We start from the raw sequence: 27,833 nt of genomic DNA on the forward strand, positions 1-27,833 counted from the left end.
TTTTCTTATTAAAAATTTTAATACAAAACGACGTCATTTTGACTAATTTGTATTAAAACGATGTCATTTTTATAACAAAAAACGAGTCAAGCCAAATTCAAACAAAGTTAGAGTTTGGCTTTCACAAACTCGAGCTCAACTATATGTAAACCAAGTCGAGTTTAAGCTCAAGTGTGTTCGAGCTTGACTCAACTCGAATTCAACTCTACTTATACTTTTTTTTTTTATTCTTATCTGTATTTCAATAAAAATTGAAATTTTTAAATATTTTTTGAATCCTTAAAATATGATTCATTGAATCTTCGAATCAGAATTTATTAAATCTTTGAAAAAAATTATATCAAATTTAACATACTTAGCTAAAGTGATATAAATAGTCGAAAGTAACATAATTAACCGAGGGGATATTATTAAAATTAAAATTAAATTTGTTTATAAAAATAAAATTGCGGTATATTTATTTAAAAAGGTTTAGAGATTTTAATAATATCCCCAAAAGTCTAGACACTCGAATGTTGTTTGAAAATATTAAAATTTTATTATCAGATACAGGTCTAATCAACTAATTGATGAGCATTGTCAAAATAGAAGGATGGACATGCAAGAAGACAAGGAAATAACCCAATTCTATTTTCTGTAAAAGCCCAAATGGCAATACCCAAGTTTAGCCCAATCTAAAGCCCTTTCTTTCTCTCCACTACCAATCCTAAAGGCGGATCTGAGCCGCATAAATTTGATCTCGATTTAAATAAATTGATCTCATATTGGAATACCCTAATTTGACTAGAGTAATTTGTCAGAAAATTATTGAAGAATTTATCTTTTTTAATAATTTTTATTTTCTTTATATTCTGTTCTTATGATTTTTTTTTAATTTCTAGTGATATCTTTTCTTCGGCAACTATTACACTTTACTAAGGTTTTCCTGACAAACACATAACTGGCTAAAGCCTGAACTTGGGCTGGACTTCTTGATCCTGTTCCGGCTCTTCCAAAGTGCTACAGTGGGGTTTATGAGAAAAAAAAGAAATCATAAGGGGTTAAAGAAAAACAAAAGAAAACTAGGAAAATATCTAGTTGATTGCCTGACTCTCCTTTGTTTATATAATGTAGTTGAGCCCAAGTGTTAAGAAGATACTGTCCAAATGTTAATGCGAATCTCAATGTAAATTACTTAAATACCCTTACCTGAAGATCATTAATGACAATACTCTCCTTTACTACACAGTTGTCAGCTTTTGGTTGGTTCTTTCTCTGAACCTGCATAAAACTTCACATAAGTTGTATAAGCTCGCAAAACCCTAACTCATTTGTTTTGACATCCTTCCTCGTTCCACCACATACAAAAGGAGGGGTAAAGGGAAGCAAAGGCAGTAGGGTTTTAGACACTCCCAAAGAGAGAGAGGAAGATTTAGAGTTAGGGTTTTTGTTATTAGCTGCCAAGAGAAGAATGGTGGCAGACAAGAGCAAGAGGACCAAAGTAGAAGAAGAAAACGCTGAGCCCATCGACTCGGAACTTGTTCTGTCAATCGAGAAACTTCAAGAGATCCAAGATGAGCTTGAAAAGGTGATATATATACACAAATATTTTAAAGTTTGTTTTTTTCTATGTTTGTGTTTATGTTTATGTATGTGTTAATGTTCCTTTCTTTTTTGGGATTACTTAATACATTTTGTTTGGTCGTCGAGAGAATTGATCAAAATAAGGTAGAAAAGTTATGGGCTTTAATTTTGGTGTTTTGATGGAGATTTAGTATAATTGAGTGCTGTAAGTACAGTGTATAAGTCTCAATAAATTTATTGGCAGTTTATATTTGTTTCGAAGGGGTAAATTAGATTCTCAGAAGATTTCAATGTAAACTCCTTTATAAGAATTTTGCTTTGTCCGTTCATCTTATTACTGTTTTACTTTCTAATTGTTCTGTCAGATGTATATTGGTTCTTTCCGCTTTGTTTATGATTGATTGTATAAGTTACTTTTTGTCCCGAAGAAACTGCACTGTGAACCACATTGAGACATCTCTATTGTATTTGTGCATGATTTGAAGTGCATAGTTATTCCAGGTGTTTTTTTCTTTTTGGGAGGGTCTGTGACGTAAATTGATTTGATGTTTCTGGGCAGTGCTGATAAAAATAGATGTTTGTTTGCTTGATCTTAAAACTGCTGCATTATTCACCACATTTTAGATTTGATTTTGGTTGTTAAGGAAGTTTTTAAGTCTAAACTGCAGTCTGTTTTCCTTTACGTCATTAGTATAGCTTGAATGTCTCAATTGATTCATGTTAATTGCTTGCATTTAACATGAATGTCTACTGTCATATGTTTAATTTCCTGAAGTTTGAATTTTTTATTCTATTTTTCCTGCTTTGAATTGATATTAGTATTACATCTACTATGGACATATGATAATTTTCATTTATGTTGGAGTGCATTTGAGTATGAATGTATTCACTCGCAAAATTATTAATCAAATTGAATCTCATAAAAATTTCCTCTTTCTGTTTATCATCTAGATCAATGAAGAGGCAAGTGAGAAAGTTTTAGAAGTGGAGCAGAAATATAGTGAGATACGCAAGCCAGTTTATGATAAGCGGAATGACATAATTAAATCCATTCCTGACTTCTGGTTAACTGCTGTGAGTAGTTTGTTCATAATTTTTTACTTGGAGAAAACTATAAAATTAATGAACTATCATGATTGAAAGCTTCTTGTGGTTGACTTGTTTCTCACTCTATGTAGTTTATTAGTCATCCTGCTCTTGGTGAACTTTTAAGTGAAGAGGATCAAAAGGTTTGAATGCTGCTTCCTTAAGAATTAATGTTGATTTTTTGCAGTTATTTATTTGCAGCTTCCTTTTTAATCTTTAGAAGTTGAACTGCTATTACACTCTTAGATTTATTCAAGCACACCAGCCTTTAACCATGATGCCTGAAAAGTAGTTTTCTATTTCTTCAATTGATTTGTTTTTCTGTTTAAAGTTTTTAATTGTCCATCTGCTCTGCTTTCTACCTTGATAGATATTCAGGCACTTGAGCTCTCTGGAGGTGGAGGACTTTAAAGATGTCAAATCAGGATACTCTATTACATTTGTGAGTTTATTTCTTAATTTTTTGGAACAATTAGAAGCTCGCTCTTTATTCAGACTTAGCTTGAATATTAGCAATGTCGATTTATTCTTTTATTGGTGGATGTACTGATGTGTTTTTTCTGTTTCTTTTGATTTTCTAGAACTTCAATCCCAATCCTTATTTTGAGGATACCAAACTTACAAAGACTTTCACCTACCTTGATGATGAAGGTTCAATGAAAATTACTGCTACACCAATTAAGTGGAAAGAGGGAATGGTGAGGGCTTTTTCTGTTCAGTGCTTTCTTACAAGTGTATCTTTGTTGTTCTGTTCTGGTTTTGATTTGATTACATTTCTTCCGTATAAAGGGTTTACCGAATGGAGTTAATCATGAGAAGAAAGGGAACAAGCGTCCATTTGCTGAAGAAAGGTTGGATTTTTATTTATTGGCAAATTTTGTAATTCAGAACTTTATTTCACTGCTGTGCTTATATTTTGGTTTTTCCTTTATTGAGGATTTAATCAGAGGACATATGCAATAATCTAAACTAGTTGCTTCTTAAATAGAAATTGGTAAGTTCGATGAATGATGATCACTCTTTTGATTGGGGGTCCTCAAAGTTTTTAGAAAATTTTAATTTAGCTGAGCATTGTTTGCCTGGGGTTTAAAATTTCAATTAATGGTGTGATGCGTTATCTATGTTTGTCAGTTGCTGAACATTGATGGATTAGTGATATCTCTATACTTTATGAATGTACTAGTATTGTACTATTTATTATCAAGGTTTTAATCGTTCTTTAAGGTTTCATTCATCAATTAACCTAATGTTGTGGAGCATTAGGTTTCAATGGTTGTGCACTTCTGTAGAAGTGAAGAAATATGGCTTTTATTGTCCATCTTTTTTATAATTTATCTTTTTGTTAAATGCGTATATTGAATTTTAAAGCTTGAAATATATATGGTATTGTGTGCATTGACAACATGCTTTCCGAAGTATCTGTCAAGCTAAGAATGTTATGCGTGGGCAACATGCTTCTTATCTAATCTGCAGTTCATAAATGTAGTATCCTTATTGTCAAAACTCTTACATTCTGATTTTTCATATACACATCTGTGCTCAACATCTTACTTTTGATATTGCAACTATGAATGCAGTTTCTTTAGCTGGTTTAGTGATACTCAGGAGAAGGATACCTTGGACGGCATGCATGATGATGTAAGTTCCATTACTGTATACTAATTGATTGCGAGATCCATGCCAATCGAATAGATTGATTATAGAGATTCTTGAATTGAGGCTTTTTTTCTCTTAAATATTGCAGGTTGCAGAGATCATCAAGGAGGATTTATGGCCCAATCCTCTCACCTACTTTAACAATGTGCGTTCTTTTTTCCTCTGGGCTTTGTTTTTTACATTTGCCTTTGTGTTAGTTGAAGTTTGTTTATGACATGAAATCTTTTTTCTGCTTCCCTCTCTAACTTCAATTTATGTGTTTTAGGAAGCTGATGAAGAGTTTGAGGGGGAGGAAGCTGATGAAGAGGTAATTGAAGGTCCTCTTACAAAAAAAAAAAAGCAAGAAGATAATTCAATCAGTGTTTTTTTACCTGAAGTTCATTTTAGGATATCTATCCTGGTTTTGCCTTATTAGTCAGTGTTATTAGTTCTTCACTGTTTTCATTGTTTGCCAATTCATATTTTCTAGTGGTCATCATTGTGTGTTTGTGTTTGCAGTACTTAAAAAAAGAAGATGCTTTTATTGAAGGAAAAACTAGGAGCTTTAGAGCTTTCTTAGTGTTTGAATTCTGAATTCTTGAATAGAACAACTTAAGAACAGAAACTCGAATATAAATGGGGACCTTTTACCTGCTTAAAATATCTCTCCATTGAGAAATTAGGTTTCATTGGTACATGTTATTAATCTGAATGGTGAAGGCATGTTACTGATATCTGGTTTTCAAACTAAATGTCAAAAATTTACAGATCAGATGTAATAGAGATGGAGTTCTTTTTCTTGATCTACCGAGCAAGCAATATTTTTCTGACCTTTAACTCCCTTCTCTTGTAACATTAGCACAATGCATTCTAGTGTTGTATACAAAGATAGAATAACTTGGGAGGCCTCAAACCTTTGTGAGGGGAACCTGTTGAGTTGCAGGCAAAAATATACTGATACTGTTGTTGATTTCTCATCATTTGACAGGGAAAAGAAGATGACGACTCCGATGATGATGAGGATGATCAAGAAGATGATGATGACGAAGATGGCGATGAGGATGGCAACTGAGTTATCCTCAACAGAACAGTCACTTATATTAGCTGCTTTCTTTGCTTTCGTATCAACTTGATGTAAAGTTATCCCTAGTGGTTTCTTTAGCAAAATGATGGGGAGGATGACCAACTTGACTCTTTGATGATAGTTTTCTCTAGTGTGTAAGCAAACATCATTGTCATGCCATGGTTCTGACTGTTATTTATTTTTACTTAAAAGGCCCTTCTTTCATGTTCTCTTCTTGAGTGTATTTTTGTTGGTTCCCCCTTCCCCCCGGTTATACCTGTTAGATGCTGTTGTGTGGTTTTTTAAACCCCTTTTTTTAATTTTGTTTTAAGCTCCACCAATGGGGAAAAAACAGAGTCAGAATACTATGTGGTGTAACGATGCTGGGGCATCTTTCCTATATAAATTAGAATTCAAAGGATTTATCGATGGTAGGAGCTCTGTTTGATAGCTCATTTTCATTGGACTTTACCAGCTTTATATGCGATAACCTGTTGAGTATTTTGTTAATTTAAAATAAAGTAAATTAAATTCTAAGAATTAATCCTTTTTTATTTTCTCAAGTACCTTGGATCTTAAAATTTGAGGAATTGGCATACAACAAGTAACCGTGTGCTAGCTTCTTAACAATATCTTCAGGCAACGCCAAATTGCCAACAGATCATCTACTCTGTTCCATAATTGATTTTGGGATCGTTCCAGTTAGAAGTCTGCGCAAATGGTTGGCTTTCTGCTTTGCATCAGGCAATTTGGTACTTCAAATGACTCAAATTTCTGCAACCGAGGTCACACTCTTGCCAATTTGTCCTGACTAAAGTGGTGTTTAACAACTGTGTGCTGGAATCTTAATAAGATAATCGAGGCAGGCCAAATTGCCAACAAATAATCTATTTTTTTCCCCAAGCTGACGAGTGAAAGGGGAAAATACAGTGATTTTTTCTGCGCAAGATTCATCATATCTATATATTCGTAGGATCAGCCTCAATTATTGAGCCAGGAGTCTTGAAATGGATTACTCCATTCCCACTGTTGATCTCTCGCCTTTCTTCAGAGAAAATGATGAGGATGGCAAGAGGAAAGCCATAGAGGTGATAAGAGAAGCTTGCAGCACCTATGGCTTCTTCCAAATTGTGAACCATGGGGTTCCCCCAACTTTGATGCGCAGATCCCTGGAATTGTCCAAGACATTTTTCAGTTTTTCAGATGAAGAGAAACGCAAGTCTAGTCCAGGGTCCTGTGCTCCCCTTCCAGCCGGTTACAGCAGGCAGCCTCTAAACTCCCCGGACAAGAATGAGTATCTACTGATGTTTCCACCGGCATCTGCCTTCAATGTGTACCCTGAAAACCCACCTGAATTCAAGTATGTTTTTGCGGTATCTTTTTATCTTTATTCCTGGAATTTTGTTCTTTAACATTTTTTATTTTGATAGAAAGGTATTGGAAGAAGTGTTCTCCCATTTAAGGAAGACGGGTTCGCTTATAGAGAGCATAGTGAATGAGTGTTTAAATCTCCCTCCCGACTTCCTCAAAGAATATAATCATGATAGGAGCTGGGATTTCATGACAGCCTTGCATTACCTCCCAGCTACTGAATCTGAAGATAATGGGATAACAGAACATGAAGATGGGAATTGTGTTACATTTGTTTTCCAAGATGAAGTTGGAGGCCTAGAGGTTAAGAAGGACGATCAGTGGATACCAGCAACTCCTGCTCAAGACACAATTGTTGTCAATTTAGGCGATGTTATTCAGGTACCGACAATTATATTGGCGATTTTCTCATTTCAAACTAGAAGATTTTATCTCCTGTGATTGATATTGCTTTTTTGATTTTTTTTCCCTCTCTCTCTCTCTCTCTCTCTCTCTCTGGAACACTGGGAGAAGGTGCTTAGCAACAACAAACTGAAGAGTGCAACCCACAGAGTGGTGAGAGTGAAAGGGAAAAGCCGATATTCGTATGCTTTCTTCTATAACCTGCAAGGAGATAAATGGGTAGAGCCATTGCCGCAGTTCAGCACGGACATTGGAGAGCCACCAAAGTACAGAGGATTCTTATACAAGGACTACCAGGCATTAAGGATGAGAAACAAGACTCACCCACCTACCAGGCCTGAAGATGTAATTCACATAACCCACTATGCCGCCACCACCTAGCAAAATACCATATCATCAACCAACATACATTTGTTTTGCAGCTTTTGTTTCTAAAAGTACTGGTTTCTAATCCTGGAATGTGAAAACTATTTGAAATTGCCATCGACAGTGTAACGATGCAATATTTGGATTAATGAAAGTTGATGAAACAGCCAGCGGCTCAGACTATATAATATGTGTGTTGACTTAGACTTAGTTTATAAATGATTTATTATCTTGAGCTCAGCCATTTTGTTTCTGTTAAGGTGTCATTGTCGAGCTGGCTTGTCTGGTCTATTTATCAAGGGCAGGCGGTAAAATATTAGGGTGTTTAAGTCGTGGGAACCACATAAATTGACGCACATAGATGATCTATGCAAGCATGCTTTCAGGTTCAGCTAAGCTTCCTTCTTTTCTTGTTTATTTTGTTGATTATTAATTCATTATGATGAAAGCATATATCAAATATCGAGATTAATAAAATAAAGTAAATAATTTAGCTTGCCATAACTACTCTGCTTACCATCTAAACACCTAAACAAGGGAAACAAGTTTGCATGTGTACTGTTAATTCCAGTTATGTAATTTTCAAATTCAGTAAGTTTATGTACACCCACTTTATGAATCAATTCAAAATTTCAGATTATTATTAAAAATTGTCGAACCTAAGATGTTCATTCGTACAAGTGTATAGGCAACCTCATCGAAGGAACAACCTTCAAGGGAGTCCCCATGTAAGTGACCAATCCAGGCCTCATTGACATGTCAATCTCCTCTGACCTAACAGCATCAGGCAGAGTCCATCTAAAATGATGCAACAGGTGACCGAGCATTGACATTACCAAGTTTGTGGCTAGCTGTGCCGCCGGGCATATGCGCCTTCCTGCACCAAATGGTAGCAGCCGAAAATCATGGCCCTTCATGTCAACATCCTTCTGCAAGAACCTTTCAGGCCTAAACTCAAGGGGGTCGTTCCACACAGAGGGGTCTCGGCCAATAGCCCAAACGTTTACATGAACTATAGTCCCCTTGGGAAGATCATATCCGCCGATTTTGACTCTGCAATTGGCTCTATGGGGCAGCAGCAATGGCGTTGGAGGGTGTAATCTTAGTGACTCCTTGGCTACACATTGTAAGTAAGGGAGGTTGACGATGTCTGCTTCGTTGACCACACGATTCAACCCAATAACGCGTTCGAGTTCCTCTTGAGCCTTGTGTTGAACCCGTGGGTTCTTGACCAACTCAGCCATGGCCCATTCAACTGAGACTGCTATAGTGTCCATGCCTGCAGTGATCATGTTCCAAACCAATCCATTAATGGTGTCCTCACCGAGGTTATATTTTGCCTCAAGACCAAGCAACGCATCTGCAAAATGTTGCTTCCCGTTGTCACTCTTAGTTCTTTTAGCCCTATGTTCGTCCATTATATCTCGGACTAATCGGCTTTTACGAGCCAAATGCTTTGAAAGTGCCTCACCATTATAGAAGCATAAGACCCATTTTAGCCACCCAATGTGTTCGACCATGTCCATAAATGTGCTAAGCTTAAACTCAGCAGCTAAAATTGCTTGCAATTCTAATCCTTGATTATCCATTATCCCTTCTTTACTCACAAAACTGTTCCCAAACACTAATCTTGTTATAACATTAAACGCTACTGAACCCAAATACTTTCTCAAAACCAAACCTTTACCACCACGATTATCAGGATTACCATTGCAGAAGCCTTTGAAAATTGATTCAATCATGGCTCTAACTGCATCTTCTCTAATGGGTCTAACAGCTTCAACGCTTTTAGGTGAGAACAACTCAAGGTAACACACTTTTCTTACTTTAACATAGTGAGGGCCATAATCAGCCCATATAAGGTCTCTGCCATTTTTGGTAAGGAAATCTGCCGCCATGGTTCTGTGCCTATTCGCCAGTTGATGGTCGTTGTCTTTGAGCACTTCCATGGCTAATTCTGAGTTTGACACTACAACATTCAAAGTTGAGCCCAGCCAGACAGAGATTATGGGGCCATAAATCTTTGACCACTCAGTGTAACTCATCAATCTATCTGGTTTCAGCTGGAAAATGTTTCCAATGAGTGGCCAGGGGTATGGACCCGGTGGAAGCTTATATCTCAGCCATTGACGAAGTCTGTGAGTAAGTAAGATAACCACCAACAGCAGGAAGCATCCCAGAGAGAAAGCCATTAGAAGAACACATGAATTGCTTCATCTAGTTTGACAATTATAAATACAGTTGAACAGTTTCACGTCCTTTATATGTTGAATTAAAAATAAATATACAAACAATTCTTTCCCGGAGGCATGAATGGAATGAAATTTTAATTTTTTACAGAGAACAAGTAAAATCGGAGGAGAATAATGCTCATGAAATGACATGTACTTAGGTGATATGACCACCTGTGAAAATTGACACACACACGTGGCATCACTAGAAACAAGATCAAATTGTCAAATGTTGATAAACACAGCACGTGCAAATGTCTTGGTGTCATTACAAAGATGCCAAAACAGTAGACATGTTCATATTTTTCATCTTTTTTTTCCTTCTTTACTTTTACTTTCTTTCTGGGTTATGCCTTATGGGCAAAGGAAAGTGAAAAAAAAAGATATATTTTATATATTTTTTCTGAATTCTGGTTGTGAAAAGAAGAAGCAGTTTAAAAAGGATTGAAATTGAAAAGAAAAAGGTGAACGAGATGATTGAGTTGATAAATGAGTTGTTAAAGTCTGTCTTGTTAATTGTTATCAAACACTTATAGGCTACCGCATGACGCCAATAAAAGTACACGACAAAAGATGAAGAATTTCATTTCTTACCCTTAATTTGATGAAAAGTCTATTTTCACCTATCAAGTTTAGAAAATTTATATTTCTACCCTCTGTTTGATAGTCATAGACTCATAGTAATAAAAAAAAATCTCTAATGATATAGATAAGAAAATTACATTTTTATCCTAAACACTTTAAATTTCTTTTTCATTTCTCAGCTACTAGAAAACACCAAGAAAAGTTGATAGATTTAAAAATGATAATTTTTAGATATAAAAAGTTTACATCGTGACTCAAAAAGTTAGATAAGATAATATCCCGACTTTTTTGCCTTACTCTCATGTTTTCAACGATATTATTTAATTTTTTTCAATTTTTAATATTCTTTTAGTAATTTTTTGATATTGTTCTCTTATTTTTTATATTCTTCTTTCGTCTTTTATGTCTTCGATGGTTGTCTAACATTATCTTTCAATTTTCGATGTGTTCTAATTACTTTGTTTTTAGCATCAGTCTCTTTATTTTCGACATAATTCTCACCGATGGGTTCCTTACCTTATCCCGCATATATTTTGACTATTTAGTTTTAAGATATTTTTGCCTTTTTCACCTATTTCAAACAGTAAGAACTCACTTGTACATCACATGGTGAAAAATAGTCAATACAGGAAAAGTCAGTAAATATGATTCCCTGAACAAAGTAAAAGCTACCCAAACCCAAAAAAATGGTTGAAAAGATATTGGTCTGTTTCGGTTGAGTGGGATATTTTAAAGCGTAGTAGAGGAGATAATTTTGATGTGGTCCAATTACATTTGTAACTTTGGCTTTATGTTTAAATTTGGAGGGATTATGTTTTACAGGATTGGTTTCTACTTTGGGTGTCATTTTATGCTTAGGTGGTGAATTCTGATTGGCTGTCACCAAGATTGCTTGGATAACATATCCACAACTTATCACTCTTTGCCACTTTATTATTGTCAGATACCCCTTATTCCCTTTCAACCAATGGAAACTTGCCGTCGTCTTTGCATTATTTCTCCAAGTCAATATCTTTGTACCATTTATTACGATTTGAATTTTCTTATTACCGATTTTGTCCACCAACGGATACTTGCTGTCAATTTTCATATTTAATACATATAAAAAATATATATTTTTTAAAAAATTTAAAAATATATACAATTTAATTGATATATTATATAGTATATATTATTATTAATGATAGTTTTAAATAAGTGATAATAGGATGAATATATAAATAAAAAAATTTAAAATTTTAATAAGTGATTATAACATTTTTTTTAAGTTGTTAATGTGATAATTAAAATATTATATGTATGATATAATATATAGTCTACATAATATGAAAAATTCGGTTTTTGATATATGATACTATTCGATCATCATAAATATGATTATTGTATTTGAAAATAAATTTTTAAGTACTATCACAAAGGCCCTATTTTGTATATTCATTATTGATGTTGGTGATATTAACACGATAAAGGGATTCAATACCATATAGATTTATAGTCATATAATTTCAAGAGTTTCGCATAAACACTCGTAAATTATTTTTGGAAGTTAATCAGTTTACGCTATCGATAAAAGTTATGTCAATCTATAAAAAAGATCTTTTGAATGCATATATAATTTACTTTGATCAAATAATTAATTATCTATCCATTCATTTTAGCGATTTAATAAAATTTTAATTCTTTAAATAATTATATTTCATCGATAAAAAGTTTGTTTGAAGGTGGTTTCCCGAAATTGAAGGGACAAGTTTTTTTATGGCAAACGTCATAAATTGGCTCTACACTAAACTCTAATTATTATTATTGTTTTCAATAATATTCAATCAACTATGGATGTTATTTGAAAGAGAGACAAGGCTATCTATGAAATCAATCCAAAATAGAAATTTAATTTTCTTATCCCAAAATGATAGCACATTTTGTCAACACAATGTCTAACATCAAGAATAAAAGAAAATCTAAGTGTGGATTATTTTTGCTTTTCCTAGAAAACGACCCCTCAATTATTTTTAACCTTTTAAAGCATATTCCATGATATCAAAACCAAACTTTAAATAATTCCCAAATAAGTTTATTCCTTTCATAAAATAAAATAATAAAAAAATATTTTTAATATATAAATAATATAATACATATAAATAAACAAATTATAAATATAAATAAATTAATATGTTTTATATATATATATATTTATATTTAATTTAATTATATATTAATTAGTTATATTTATTAATATTTAATTATCTATGTATGAAATATTATAGTTAATATATACATGGGTTTAAAATCAGATTAGGTTATTTTATTTTACTAATAAAAACAAATTTGATTCATTTAAAAATTATTTTTAAAGTTTATCAGATTGAACCATACTATTCAAATAATTAAATTAAAAAATTGGATTTAAACGGATTAACAAAAAATCAAATTTTTGAAAAATTTTGTATTTTGTTAAAAAACATATACTTTCAAATGGGAAAAATATATAAAAATAAAAAATTTAAATTTTGAAGTGAATTTAATGTAAAAAATTCGGAAGGCATTTTATTGAGTGCGTGACATGTACTTCAGTGGTCACATCCAGAAATTTAGGAGGACGACAGCTTCAAATTTGATCACGCTCCTTCGTGAAAAATATCGAATCACGTGTCGCATGATGACCACGAAATAAATAATGACACTGGGATGTGGATTTCACCGAGCAAAAGACGCGCGTGGATCTCTTTTGAAACAGGTCTAGTTGGCAGACAAAAGATGTCAATTCAATTGATGTGACTCAGCAACCTGCTATCAAATCTTGTATGACGTCAGCCCTAACTCCTAATTGCAAAGATACCAACTGTCTCTTCCTTTCCAGTTTTCATGTGTCAATCTGCAAATCATTCTCTTTCTTTCTTTTTCATCTCGCAAATCAATTCCTCATTACTATTTATAATTATCACTAATTAACACAATTAAACCTAATTTGATGCTACTTTGCTGCATATTACTCTCAATTTCTCTGATCAATTAGGTGTTAAACATAATTTTTTATTAATAAACTTGAGTTGATTTTTAATTCCCAAACCAATTCAGATCATTAGTAATCTTAAATTGAGCAAAAGTGAAATATCTTAATAGTTTGACTCAATTTTCTCATTAAAACCAGATAATGCATAACCCTATAAATAGGATATAAAATTATAATAAAACTATGTATATATAAATGAATATATATTTAATATAAAATTATAATATAATTAAGTGATTTTAAATTAAAAATAAAATAATATTTAATCATATAATAATATATATATAAATATATACTTATTTGTATATTAAATACAAATTACTAAAGTATTGCTCTTAAAATTATTTGTTAAAACAAAAGCCCATCTCAAATTTCCAGGCTTTACATGGGTTAGATCTAAAACTCCTGTTTAATATGCTCAAAATCATAATTAAGCTTGGGCTTTGGTTAGTTAACAATGGCCCAACTTAACTAATTTGTCATTATTTTTTATATAGATAGCAAATTATTAATTATATTAGTTTTAGGGTCCTCTCTTTTCTCAACCCTAAATGATTTGTAGAACTATCTAAGAAAGATTGGCTCAGATAAACTCAACTTGAGTTAGATTTTCAGTTTAGTAATTTGGTTCAAGTTTAACAGTTTTCTAATAATTCACTTGTCTTACATTATGGTTCATCCCTTTAGTATTATCATTCGCCCATTTGACGTGACTATTCATCTCTCTGATTGAACTATCCACCAGCTCAAGGATTTACATTCTTGTTCGTCAAACTTAGAAAATTACTTTCAAGACTTAGTTCTAAAAAAAATTGAATTTTTTCTGTTGAGGGCAAAAATAAGGTTTGATTTGGGTTTTTCCCTACTACCACTTGCAGTTTAATCCAATTTAATTATTAAAACGGTTTTTCTACCAACCAATTTTGTTTTCCTTAGTTTAGTAAATAGTGGTTTGACCAGTTAAAAAACCAAGTGATTCGACTTGGTTTTTACCACTGTAAAAAAATTTACATTTATGTTCATGGAACTTAGAAAACCATGTTCTTTCTTGAATAATTTTTTACCCACGTGATTTAAATTTGAAAATTTACAATCTTAATATATGAAGTAGCTTCAGAAACTCAAATAGACAGATAATGGCACTGGCGAAACCAAAAACTGTAGAAATAATTACCATCATGAAGACGAATTGACCGAATGGACCTACAGAGTTTGGCTTCTTGTGAATTCACAGATATTGCTGTCAGTCAAAATTTAGTACCAACCATTGATACGATACCCAGACGGAATGCCCATAATTGTGATACTAAAAACAGTTTTCTGTAGACAACTACTGTGAGAGATAAAAGAGAAAATAAATAAATAAATAAATAAACAAAGATCGAGCATCAAGCTATCTTTATCAACTAAAATCCATGTAATCTCTATATATGTTGGAGTTGTCGGACAGATATATTAATAAGGATGTTAGCTAGCTATACTGGAAGGTAACCTGTCTTCTTCAATGGCGTTTCAGTATTGGAAAACATGAGAGCAAAGAGATGTGGTCTGAGAAAAGGCAACAAAATTTTAGCGAATGGATCTCTTCGCAAATGGTGCCCAATAGAGGTCCACAATTTTGCATGCAGTTTTGTACATGACAGAACAGAAACTATCAGTCATCACTGCTGGCACCAACCAATTACCCTTATCAAAATTTGGAAAACTCATCGATCTTTCACCTAAATTACGATTACATGCATAATGAGAAAAGTTGAAGGAAACTTTTACTTTGTTCATATATGAGTTGAACTGTGCGAGATCTGACAGGCATTCATGGAAGAATAAATTCTGATTCACTATTCTGAGATGTTTTTTACTAAAATGAACGTCAAGTAATTTTCACTTTCCGTATAGTAAAAATTGTTGAACGCCAGGGAGGAAAAGATAGATAGGAACAAAGGAAGAAAGAAAGAAAGTATATTTTGAGCATCCCATGTTTCCTTTTCACCATTTTGATAGAGCTAGCAGTGCATGAATTTAATTAACCACCTAATTACAAGATCAAATCTCTCATAATCGCAATCAATATTGACATTACATTAAATCAGACAAAGCATTGGCAGTGAATCTTTTTAACCATACAATGCACTATTTACTAAATAAAGAAAAATGGAAACTGTCCGTCCATTCATGATTAATCCACGGATGAAGAATCCTTTGACGAAAATCATTCAAAGGAACAATAATTTTTGATGAAGCAGCTGATGACAAGTGAAGAGGCTAAAGAGGGTTTTGGGTTCAACTTTAATAAGTGGTTGAGTTAACATCAATGGCGAATCCTAAGAGTTAAAAAAAAATTGGAATGGAAAGGGCAAAGGGCAAAGCCTACCACTGGAGGGGAATCCCGAAGTGTCTTGGCCAGCAAAGGTTGGTTCGTGCAGAAGAAAGGCAAAGGCGAAAGGCAAATTGAAATGATTACTTGAATGGAGATGGGACCCACTTGATAATCTTTTCCATCCTAAGTCTCTCAATTTTTTGACTTGGGATTGGGTCCCACATCGGCCACCATTGTCTTTATGGATTGAATGATAAAAAAGAGCACCTCACGTGGAGTCTGAACCAAAGGGGCTGTCCAACCACAATAAAAAGGAACCTCCTCTTCAGATTCATTAATTTTATTTTTCTCTTTTATTTTTTTAATTTGGAAAAAAAAAAAAAAAAGGGCTTTCGAAAGCTCACCCATATAATTCCTACTCATTATCTTCTTAAAAAAATTAAAAAAAAAAAGAAATTATGAGATTTATATTAGATATGTAGAGTAGTCTTTCAACAGAAAGAGACCCACACAGAGATTAAAAATTAGAAAAATCTTGGTTTTACAGTCTCTCTTTAAAAAGCCATTAGAGAAACAACCTACTACTTTGATGCTATCATGGAAGGAGGAGGAGGAGGAGGAGGAGGAGGAGGCAGTGATGATCATCAGCTCCACCACCACAACCACCCCCATCACCACCACCGTCATAACTTTCCATTTCAGCTACTTGAGAAGAAAGAAGAAGAGCAACCGTGCTCATCTTCTTCTCCTTACCCTTTACTCCCTATTTCTACTTCTTCTTCTCATCATGAACTTAACTCAAACACAAACACGAACGCAGCTTCTTCTTCTTCTACTACAACAAACCGTTCCATTTCTACTCTTCAAATCTCTCCCGAAACTTCCAAGAAGCCTCCTCCGAAAAGAACCTCGACTAAGGATAGACACACCAAGGTTGATGGACGTGGACGCAGAATTCGTATGCCTGCTCTTTGTGCAGCTAGGGTTTTTCAGCTAACTCGTGAGCTTGGTCACAAATCTGACGGTGAAACCATCGAGTGGTTGCTTCAACAAGCCGAGCCTGCAGTGATCGCCGCCACGGGAACTGGGACAATCCCTGCTAATTTCACGTCGCTTAATATTTCACTACGTAGCTCCGGCTCCAGCATGTCTGTTCCATCTCAGTTGAGATCTGTAAACTACAACGCGAACTTTTCTATGCAACAACGTCGGAGCCTGTTCCCGAGTATTGGTCTCGACAACACTACACCAACATTTCTCAATTTTCAGTCTAACAATTTGAATGCTATGTTGCAAGCCAAGCAAGAATTGCGAGATAATAATAATAATTCCTTGGAGTTATCAGAGGCGGAGGAGAGTTTAGGAAGAAAGAGAAGGCCTGAACAAGAGCTATCGCCACAGCATCAAATGGGGAATTACTTGTTGCAGCCAAGCACCGGTGCGATTCCAGCCAGTCATGGTCATGGACACGGTCAAATTCCGGCTAATTTTTGGATGGTTACAAATTCGAATAATCCAGTGATGAGTGGTGACCCTGTGTGGCCATTTCCATCCGTTAATAACAGTGCTTTGTATAGAGGCACTATGTCAAGTGGGCTACATTTTATGAATTTTTCAACCCCTTTGGCCTTATTGCCTAGTCAACAATTAGGCTCAAGCATTAGCAGTGGGGGCGGCGGAGGAGGAGGAAGTGGTGGTGGGCATATGAATGAAGGTCAGTTGAATATGTTAGCTGGATTAAATCCATATAGACCCATTTCCGGCACCGGAATATCAGAATCACAAGCAAGTGGATCGCATTCACACCACGGTGGTGGAGATGATCGGCACGATACAACAAGTCATCACTCATAATAATAAAGATCAACCCCTTTAATTTCTTTGTGTGTAGTTTGATCGATGTGTAACACACGTGAGGTTTGATTGCCCGAGTTTTTATCATTCCAAATTAACTTATTTTCCTGGTGTGGTACTGGTTAATATGGGTTGGCCGCGGATTCTTATTAGGGTTTGAACTTTGAAGGGAAAGAAAGAAAGAAAGACAATCTTCTACTTCTACTACTGCTTATTTTTAACATATGGGTATTTTCCTGGTTTTGCTACAAGAGTTATCTCATTTGGCTCTTTATTTCTTCATTTTAATTTTATTTTACACAATATCTTGATCCATCTTCTTCTTCATCATTGTTTGTGCAATTGTTATTATCTGTCAAATATGAAAGCAGTAGTACTATCTGTGTAATTTTATGGAGCATCGGCGAATGAAATGAGGAAAGTAGCAAATGGGTATTTGATTTTGTGTGTCTGTGAAGGTGATATTGTTTGTTATGGTAAAACAAAGGCAAGAAAGTTAGTGTAGTGAAAGAGATGAAACAGTAGAAGCAGTGCATTTATGATTTATGGTATTAAAAATTTTACTTACCTTTTATCTTTGAATGGGTTTCTGTTTCTGATTCTAATATCTGCCATGAATCTCAAGGTTTACTGCATCAATGATTAAGTTTCTTGAGAGAAATGGGGTTAATAGGGCGGTGGGGTCAAAACCCTTATCAGTTCCAGGTGTTGGCTCAGGTAACGGGTCCCAGCTGCTGCTCATTGCCCTAACCAATGTACAATGTCACTGACAAACAGGTGGATCATTCCTCCTCAATCTTTTTTCTTTTTTTATTTTTCTTTTGAAATTGTTTAAGCAATTTGACAGTGAGTAAGTTTACTAGCCTGGCCCTGGCCTGGGCCTGCCACCACCATAGAGATCTGTGGTGGCTTTTAATGACCCTACTGATATGTGGCCCATCAGCTTCATTAATCTGTACCGTTCATTTTTTTAAGTGGGCCATGTTTTGATGGGCACATTGAATGATTGGGTCTCCTTCAGAAAAATGTGGAATGTGGAATCTGGAGTCTTGAGTTTCATCTCTTCTATTCTATCCCATTTCTCCCTTTCTCTTTCTCTTTCTCTTCTTAACCTCAAAGGCGTATCTTATAATTGTTCAACACAAAATCAGAATTGTCATCTGGGTTTGCATTTTCTAATTTTCTTCATCTTCTTCTTCTCAACTGCATTTATTTTGCTCTGGGTCATGCTTTTACTTCATCGTTATTGGATTTTCTTCAATTCATATCCATTAAATCCTTCTGAACTACCCACTTAATTATGATCAATTAGCTGAAAAACAAGAGTTACGTGTTGGTTAAGGTAGAGTTGTTTGTTAATCCGATTTAAAGGCACCATGTTTTGGCATTTATTAGGATTTAGGTGTGCGGAAATGGGGTATCTGTCACACCAACACCATCATCACAAAATTGAATTGGTCAGGCTCTCTTAGCACATGGAAATTAACCCAATTTGTACTATAATTTGGTCCCTCCAACAACTCAAATAAACATTTGGAGGTTGAACAAACAAGTCCATATCGATTTAGGAAATCTAAAGTGTTTGCTTATCAGAAATCGTCACCAAATTCCCATTAATTCAATTGACCCACAAGGAAAAAATGATAATAATCTCTTAATGCCACTTTCAAAACCCTTGATTTTGGGCCCCGGAAAATCTCTTAATCTTACCACCATGATTTAATTATAATAAGAAAATTGACATTTCATTTCTTTCACACAATACCTCAAACATGTGGCGAGCTATCTACTTCCAATCAGGCCGGCAAGCTGGTGGATGCACAGACAAGTAAAATTTGTTGGAGAAACTCCAAACCTACCGACAATTTTATTGTTATACATAAAAAGTTTGGAAAATAATATCTGAAGATACGACTAGCTACAAGAATAACACCAGCTATCAAAATTGTTATAATATAATTGTAAATATAAACCCTTAATATGATTGGAGTTGCGTATCTTGAATGTTGTCACTGTAATTTATCTTACACAAGATTCAAAAAGTAACCAACAACCATCACACCATTCGGGCTCTTTAGCTGGATGAAGAAGAAATGCATGTGTTTCAGTCGCTGTGGTGTAATTGCTATTAAGAGCAATGAGGAAGAATGATGAAGAGTGCTTTTTTTACCATTTTGGTATTCCTGTCGTGAATTAATGGGCAGATAAACAGAGAATGAGAGCTCCTTTACAATGGCAATGACATCTCACAAGTCACAACAAGAGCCAACTGCACATGATGTAACAGTAAAATTTTGCAAAAAGTGATGGCTTTTGTGTTCTTGGCATGTGTGATGTTGGGTACCAATTAAGTAACATACCCATAAAGAGATACATTACAATACAATACACTCAAGCAAAACACTCTCAAAAGCCATGTCTTTTTATTCTTCTTTCAACGCCATATCATAACCCATGAATTCCTACACCAATTTATGATGGCCAAAACGCAATTAGAACTCATTATAATGTACGTGAAGGTTGCATTAAGAACAATGTGGAAGATGAACATGTTGGAGTTGATTTTGTCTGGCTCTGGTCTGGACTCTGTAACAATGGGAGACAGGTTCTTTATAATCTAATAAATGGGTGTCTCTTCGTTGAGTCGTTTTCATGGCTACTTTCCATCATGTATCAGTTCTTCCATGGTAAGCAAAGTAAAATTTCCAGTTGTCTATCGTCAATGATATTTTAGGGTATTGATTGGGAGATGCAAAGTGTTTGGATGAGTGGAATGTGAAGGAATTCCAGAGAAAATTAGTTTACTTCAGAGTATTTATCATGAATTTCTCACAAAATACAATAACTAATATGTTCCCACCTTATTTCTGGCTATACTTTAGAGTCCAGTGTTTTTAAACTCTGGCCTGATAATTATTCCGTTTGATCGATTGAATTATGAATCACACTATAATATATTTTAGTTTTATAATCTGATCCCACCTATATATATTTATTGTCTTATTTGAAATTCGATTAAAATTAATAAATCCGTTAAATTGAAAAAAAACTATTTAAAACTAATAATTTGTAACTAATTATTCATTTATTTTTGTAATAGCTTATTAATTGTTTAATTAATATATTTAAAATTATGTTTTATATGTTTTATGTTTATAAAAAATATAATAAATGTTTGATACTATTAAAAAAAACAATTTGATAATAAGTTAAACTAGTTGATTGTCTGATTAAATCGATTGAATCATAAATAAATAAAATAATTAATTCGATGATCGATATAGTTTAAAAAAAAGTGTCAATAGACTGCATATGTATAAGCAGGATTCAATAAAAAAATAATTTTTTTTAGGTCAAATTTTTACCAGTGTTAAAATAATTTTTAATATTTAATATAAATATTCAATTATTGATACACCTTTATAAGTTTAAAAATTGGTTATTTATATTTTTAAAATATTATATTTTTATATGTGTAATTATATTTTTTGAAATTATTAAATATATATTGATTTTTTTTTCAAATTTTTAAAAAATTCTTAAAATTTTTATAAACACTAATATATTTAACAATTACAATTTTTTCCTTAAATTTTTTTTAAAAAATAAAAAGGAAAATAGAAAAATTAATATACAACGATATTTCCACTCCTTCATTTAATGGAATACACTAATCAAATTTGAGGACAAGTGGAGAAATAGTTTTTTCAAATTTAGGACGAAAATGACTGTTCATCAACCCTTGGACAGAAAATAGTCATTTGGAAATTTCTAAAATAAATAAATAAATAACAACTTGTGCCCCTTTTTGGTATTTTGTTAAAAAAAGAAAGTTAACTAAATAAATCATCCCTTATTATAAATCAGAAAATTAATATAAAAATCGTAAATACTAAAACAAAGTAAATAAAAATATAAATAAAATTTACAGCTACAGAAGTCCATACAAGAGGAAAAGAGTAAGGCTTGAAAGAGAAGTAGAACTGAAAGTCTATGTGATGTGAAGTTTAACCCCAAACAAACAAAATGCTCTCAATCTTCATGTCCCATTCCTCACCACATCAAATATTATTTTACAAGGTTTTGATGTCATCATTTGTTACTTGAAAAGTTAATGGAGATGGCAAGGGTTAGAAATTGGTGGAGTCATTCAAAGAGGGTACTTTTTATCTGGTTTATCTCTCTCGTCTTGTTCTACTCTTTGTTTCACATGGCCCTCCAGAATTTATCCCAGAACCAGAAATACCCTTTTTCTGCTTCAGGTAATTTCATCTCTTCTCTTTGGTTAAGTTTCAATTATAGGAAACCGTTGAAAATTTTTCCGTTTATTAGCTTACAAGATCTTGTTGTGTTTGATCTGTAAGGGGCTTTTTTATTTCTTATTAAATCGTGGCAAACCCATGTATTATATCCATGTTTGATCAGAACTTGAGTGTTTAGTATATATATCTGAGGAAAGCATTTCAGATACCTTAAATTTGGTGGCCTTTTCTGGGTTTTAGATTTTTATGACGTGCCTTATGGTTGGATCTTGGAAATTCTTAATTAGGATTTGATTAAAGAGTAAATCCCTGTTTCTGAACTAGACTTTTTATGGAGTTAAAATTTTGCAGTCCATATCAAGGAATTCATTTATATGTGTATCGTGACTAGACTAAAGTATTTGAGTGATGCTAATTGTACGGAGGGTTTTTTTTTTAAAATCAGATTCTCGTATTGCAAATGAGGAGCGGAGGGCAAAATTATATGATAAGATGGCGAGGGATTTGGATGAGCATGGAGCGGTTTTTCTGAAGCAAGGGGAAACATCTCAGTCATTGTCACTTTCAGATATCTTCAATCTCAAAGATGGAGTTGTAACACCTGTACTTAAGGTAAATTATAAATGAATTGAGTTGCAAACTTAATTTATATGGCTATTTATTGAGATATTTTAAGTCAATGGTGGTTCATCTTCTTTTTCTCAGGCAGCAAATCCTCCTGTACGAGCAAATGTTTTGTATATGAGCACAGAGTATTCAGTGCATATCTCGTAAGCATTATTTCATTATTCTTGCTATTTTGATTTACTGTATTGTTTATCTTTTATATATGTATGTATGTATGTATTCATACATACATATATATATGTGTGTGTGTGTGTGTTATTGAGCAGAATATGTGCACTCTAGCCATTAAACAGCAAAAAAAAAAAATCCTTTTCTTTCTTCATTAAAACCTTTCATTAGGATTTTAATTTGACTTCTCCATAGAAATATAAATGATTGGTTTTCATTAATGATTGCATAGTTTTGACACTGAGTGCAAGAAATACAATTGAGCTCGAGGTTTTTAAATTAATTAATATGTATATTTATATTTTACTCTTTGCATGAATGTATGTATGTCTTTGGAACTTTATACCTGCTAAGTTTTTTTGTGATATATTTTTTAGTTCATTGTGAAATTTGGAAGCTTAAATTTTAATTTCATGCTCTTCTTGGTGCAGAGAGGCTGTAAAACGTATATTCAGTCCACATTTTGATAAAGGTAAGCTATTATATAGCCGGCCTCTTACATGAATACTGTTTCTGTAATTATGTTCCGGAGCTAATTTAGTCATTTCTTGCATGGTTTTATGTTTTTCCACTTCATTGTGTAGAGATTTCAATTTCTTTATTTGTTACCTCATTTTTGGCATGCTTAAATGGATCTTTGTTAGCAATATGGTTTCAGAATTCAAGTTTGTACCATTTTAGCATGTTTCACGCCTCCCATCATATTTCACCTGTCCCTGCCACTGAAGATGAGGTACGATGCCTGTTTAAGCTAGTTCTGATGTCTCTTTAATGCTTTTAACTCTTCTTGCTTGAGTTTTGATGTAATCATTGAATCCTTTTCTGTTTTGTATAGATTGAAGCTGAAGTAGCCGCTGTTAGAGCTGTGGCAGAGGGCCTCTGTCCTCTAAAAATTGTCCTAGACAGGGTGGTTTTAACTTCAACTGGTGTGCTTCTGGGTTGCTGGCAGGTCACTTTCTTTAACTTGTATTCTCCCTGTCCTGCCCTTCCTTCCCTACTCTTTGCTCTGTGTGTGTCTATGACAGCCACACACTTGTGAATGAGCAAAGAAATTGAATTTCTGCATTCTGAATGTTTTACTGTCATGTGGAAATTTGATCTTCTGTGACTAGGGTGGAGTTTATCACTTGAAACCTTTGCAATTACTTTCTTCTGTCCTATTCACTTGTCAAACATATTACTTTAGATGGTGGGTGGAGTTGGGATCAGATGCATGCAAATCATCTCCAACTCAGAAAAGTTGCATCAATAATAGCCAGTATATATGCTTTTGGAGTGTTTACACATGTGAAAAGGAAAAGGAAAATGATGATATATTATATAATTTTTTAGTTCTAGGTGACAGAAAGTATGATACCAGATTCTTATAACTCATTGTTTTCAACACTCAAAGGTTGGGAACTGTTAGGTTCCTAAATGCAAGGTATGAAACTTGGATCTTACATTGGAAAGTATGGACAACTAGTGTAGAGTTTATATGGCCTTGGGCTTTCCCATCTCAATAGCTAACTTTTGAGGTGTGGTTCTCTCAAAATTCGTATTAGGAACATCTATTACTTTCATATTATTGCCTTGGTGAGGGAAATTTGTTGATGGCTTCACCCAAAGCTTTGTCTATAATTTAGGCTCTCAATATTGTTAGGCCTCCAATTGTGGTGAACTACCATCGTAAGAGGCGGAAAATCAAGGAGCTCAAGATTTACAAGAGTAGAAGTGAGAAAGAATATGCAAAGTAGTTTAGTAGAAGATATTCAATACAGGGAAATACCCATTAAGTTAGAATTTTTTTGTTGAATAGGAAAGTAGTTAATTAAAGTTCAATGCATAAATTGCCTTGGTTTAGAAATTGTATTGAGATAAGGAAAGTAGTAATTAGGTTCAATCATAAGTTGTATCTGTCTAGGAATCATAGTTGAAGTAAGATAACTTGTATATAAGGATGGTTGTGTAGATGAGAAAAAGCAGTTCAATTTCTTTAATAAATTGCAACTTATAAGCAGAGAAGCTTTGCCATGTTAAATTTTTAGAGTTTAGTTTTCTAATTGTTGTTAGAGTTGGACGAATGGAGCCTGGTGCTATGGAGGACAAGGACCTTGACTCCATATGGAAGGCCTAGAATGGTCCTTGGTCCAAGCCCCATGCAGGGGCCTGGTAGGCCAGTCTAAGGATTGGGCCCTTGGGCACGTTTAATATTTTAATAATGTTTTAAAAAATGAGTAAAAATAAATATTTTTAAAAAATTTACTGTTAGAGGCTAATTTTGTACATTCTTATTCTATTTTACCATTGGGCCCAGTCTCAAGGCTTGTTAACCATAGTTTCAGGCCTTGAGGACTTGGCCTGTTCTCCCCTCCTTTGGCCGATCCAGCTTGGGCTTTCTCCTCCCTGGGCCTTGGCTTTTTTGTGCAACTCTAATTGTTGTTGTTGTATTATTTTGCTTAGTTTCATATCATTTTTGTTTCTTAGAATTCACAAGTGTGTGAAGTCGTAACAAATATCCACATGTGAAGTAATTTCTCTCCTTGCATTTCTTTATGTCATTTTGAAACAGTGTAATGGATGTGTATTACTCTCATTTTTGTTAGTTGTTATCTTGAAAGATTAATCATTTGTTGATATCTTTGTGCCATGGATGAGGAACCACTCCATGTGACTTAAATGTTTTAGTAGCAGTTGTCCCATATTTCTCACTGGAAACTGTCATATAGGAAGTTAATTTATTGGCTGACAATAATTCCCTAATTTTTTGTGAAGGTGATTTCTGGAGCTGATCCTGTAACTATTCGTGCTAAGCTGAGAACTGCTCTTCCACATGCACCTGAGAAGCAGCTTGTAAGAACCAAATGAAATCTTATATACCGTTGAAATAGGGGTGCAAATGAGCTACATTGAGTAGAGTAATGTTTGGTTCAAGCTTAATTTGACTACGTATATGTAGAGATTAAGCTTAAGCTCAAGCTCAAGTTTGTTGAGCCAACAAGATCTTGGCTTGAGCTTGAGATAGAAATGGTTGACTCGAGCTGAGCTCAAACAATTATATTTTAACAATTTAATTTTCAAAACATTATTTTAAACCCTATAATTTATATATTTATCAATTACCCCCTATATTCAAAATTAAAAAATATGATTGTAAGAGCATATGTGTAAGATTTGAAACTCTCAGGGGTGTTATTGATATGTTACTCACATCAAGCCGTGAGCTTGCAAGCTTACGGAGGTAGCCAAAATCAAGCTTGAAATTTGGTTCAACTCATTTGCATTCCTACTGTAAAATAGTGTGAAAAGCTTGGATTTTAATCTTTAAGAATCGGAAAACAGTGAAGTGTAATGTTTGAGGCATGCATGCCAGATAGCTAAAACTATGAAATTTACCCTAAGATTTGGAAATGATTGTAATTTTTGCAAGCAGGCATATTTTTAACCAAACACGAAGGAAACTTAATATGGTTAGCAGCTTTCTCCAAGTTTCTTATGTTCTGTTTGCACAATGCTATTTATGGTTGGGTCACTCATAAAAGTAGCTCATAACTTTGATTATTTTGTTGTTTCAATATTTGTAACAGGAGAGCATTAAGTCTACATATTTTATAATGAAAAATCACATTTTAAATTTATTACTTTCACAATTTCATTTCAGCTAGTTATCAGTGTTGCTCTGAACCCAAATCATGTCCTAAATGATAGTTTGTCATCTTGTTTTCATTTTAATAGGGATGGTTATATATTCTGTTCATAGGTCATGTCATAGCTTCACTAGTGCCATTTGTAAACCATCAGCGGATAATTCTCTTCATTTATACGAACATTGATATGGAATTGATAAACATGTGCCTGGATATATATGCCATCTAATTTGTTAATGTTGCACTCACTAATCTTCTTTATGCTGCAGTATGATGATGCTATTCTTCACACATCATTTGCAAGGCTTCTGGGTCACCCTACGGCTTCATCCATGGTAGTACCTTATAAGTGTCAATAAGTTTGTTGCATTCAGTTGTTCTCATAGGTATCCGATTGACATCTTTAGGATTTTAAAATTGCAAACTGGCAATTGGGAAGCATTGAGCTGCGTTATATCTGTTGTTGGGATGAAATAATTGGTGTTAGCTTTCAATGAAGCCTGTGTAAATATAAGTTATGATATGCTGTCAGTTCTGATGAAGTTGAATTTGCCTTCACTGTATGTGAACATGTGAAAATGGTTGCAGGAATGTTGGGCATTCTTAATCTCAGACAACTGGCTGAAATAACTCCTAATATGAAATTATATTTAGAAGTTGAACTTGAGGGAGGAAACAGCCAACCCTGCAAGGAAGCTGGATTGTGACTGTTGCTTAGGGTTGCATCTGGAAAATCCGGCCTGCTTGTGAATTCTATAGCTCTTAATTGCATTATTGCTAGATAACATTTTGACTATATGATACTTCTACTTCTGACCTTACTGAGAAGTTTCGACCAATGTCCTTGGATTTTATTTTTAATATCCTCATCTCAGATTATGCGGGAAACAAACATTATCATATCATATTTTACTGATTTGAATTTATGCGTGTGTCATCTGCAGGACCATCAAAATACTTCAGATCAACTCAAATTCTTCCACGAACTAGTTGCTCGTCTAAACAGCGAAATCCATGGATTCGAGGTAAGTTGTTTTTTAATCTGCATGCAAAAACATAGTAGCATGAATCACATTATAGCTCACCATGACTGCATTTTTTTATACAGGCAAAGGTGTCTGAGCTCTGGTACGTGAAGAGTACGACTTGTTGGCGCTCGCCTTGGACGGACGAATGAATGTTCGCAGGTTCCCCCTTGAATGCTCAGGACCCTGAGAAGATGTTTATTTGAATCAAGAAAAATTTCCAACAATGGCCGCCTTATTTCCTTCACTATCCTTTCCAGTTTACTGATAGATTACTATTTTGGGCTTTTCTACCGTTTGTATTAATCAGACAACTCTTCAAAGAAATAAATAAAAATGTTTGTATTTTTCCTCTCCTTCGCTTTCAATCGTATGTATGCGCACGCAATTAGCTGCCCTGTGGATGCCACACGCTCTTCCTTTGCCACTTTATCTTTTCCATTTGAAAGCACGTGACAATATGTAAATGAAAATATAAATATATTAAAAATAAATATAGAGCGTGAAATAATAAACTACATCAAATTTATTTATTCCTTATTTTGGATGACGTGTTGCGCATACTGAAATAAATTAATAAATAAATAATACAAAATTGAAGTGAAACCCACGTGTACTGGTTCATTGAACTAAGTGGCCTTT

General features: G+C 33.8%; 5 protein-coding genes across 6 annotated transcripts; 4 read left to right on the forward strand and 1 right to left on the reverse strand.

Moving 5' to 3' along the window:
* Nucleotides 1-1,159: 1,159 nt before the first annotated feature.
* On the forward strand, nucleotides 1,160-5,572 carry LOC123211228 (NAP1-related protein 2-like). The gene is made up of 10 exons (XM_044629820.1): nucleotides 1,160-1,567; nucleotides 2,515-2,637; nucleotides 2,742-2,792; nucleotides 3,020-3,091; nucleotides 3,231-3,347; nucleotides 3,439-3,500; nucleotides 4,227-4,287; nucleotides 4,394-4,450; nucleotides 4,571-4,612; nucleotides 5,273-5,572. The coding sequence occupies exons 1-10, from the start codon at nucleotides 1,451-1,453 to the stop codon at nucleotides 5,354-5,356; spliced, it is 786 nt and encodes a 261-aa protein (XP_044485755.1). The 5' UTR covers nucleotides 1,160-1,450; the 3' UTR covers nucleotides 5,357-5,572.
* Nucleotides 5,573-6,026: 454 nt separating this feature from the next.
* Nucleotides 6,027-7,882, forward strand: LOC123211227 (flavonol synthase/flavanone 3-hydroxylase-like). The gene is made up of 3 exons (XM_044629819.1): nucleotides 6,027-6,707; nucleotides 6,778-7,099; nucleotides 7,232-7,882. The coding sequence occupies exons 1-3, from the start codon at nucleotides 6,355-6,357 to the stop codon at nucleotides 7,499-7,501; spliced, it is 945 nt and encodes a 314-aa protein (XP_044485754.1). The 5' UTR covers nucleotides 6,027-6,354; the 3' UTR covers nucleotides 7,502-7,882.
* A 215-nt stretch (nucleotides 7,883-8,097) lies between these two features.
* LOC123211225 (cytochrome P450 98A2-like) lies at nucleotides 8,098-9,827 on the reverse strand. Its single transcript, XM_044629817.1, has one exon. The coding sequence runs from the start codon at nucleotides 9,676-9,678 to the stop codon at nucleotides 8,155-8,157; it is 1,524 nt and encodes a 507-aa protein (XP_044485752.1). The 5' UTR covers nucleotides 9,679-9,827; the 3' UTR covers nucleotides 8,098-8,154.
* A 6,260-nt stretch (nucleotides 9,828-16,087) lies between these two features.
* On the forward strand, nucleotides 16,088-17,926 carry LOC123211226 (transcription factor TCP14-like). Its single transcript, XM_044629818.1, has one exon. The coding sequence runs from the start codon at nucleotides 16,227-16,229 to the stop codon at nucleotides 17,481-17,483; it is 1,257 nt and encodes a 418-aa protein (XP_044485753.1). The 5' UTR covers nucleotides 16,088-16,226; the 3' UTR covers nucleotides 17,484-17,926.
* Nucleotides 17,927-21,546: 3,620 nt separating this feature from the next.
* LOC123212124 lies at nucleotides 21,547-27,546 on the forward strand. 2 transcript variants are annotated; one of them, XM_044631178.1, is made up of 10 exons: nucleotides 21,547-21,745; nucleotides 22,191-22,357; nucleotides 22,451-22,515; nucleotides 22,972-23,012; nucleotides 23,125-23,273; nucleotides 23,376-23,489; nucleotides 25,295-25,372; nucleotides 26,436-26,501; nucleotides 27,111-27,191; nucleotides 27,275-27,546. In XM_044631178.1, exons 1-10 carry the CDS (start codon nucleotides 21,598-21,600, stop codon nucleotides 27,341-27,343), a joined length of 978 nt encoding a protein of 325 aa, XP_044487113.1. In that variant the 5' UTR covers nucleotides 21,547-21,597; the 3' UTR covers nucleotides 27,344-27,546. The 2 variants fall into 2 exon arrangements, with proteins under 2 accessions (XP_044487113.1, XP_044487114.1); XM_044631179.1 differs by having other exon boundaries at nucleotides 21,551-21,745; nucleotides 23,185-23,273.
* Nucleotides 27,547-27,833: the final 287 nt, after the last annotated feature.

The sequence above is a fragment of the Mangifera indica genome, chromosome 3 (genome assembly GCF_011075055.1).
Source record: "Mangifera indica cultivar Alphonso chromosome 3, CATAS_Mindica_2.1, whole genome shotgun sequence".
Lineage (NCBI taxonomy): Eukaryota > Viridiplantae > Streptophyta > Magnoliopsida > Sapindales > Anacardiaceae > Mangifera > Mangifera indica.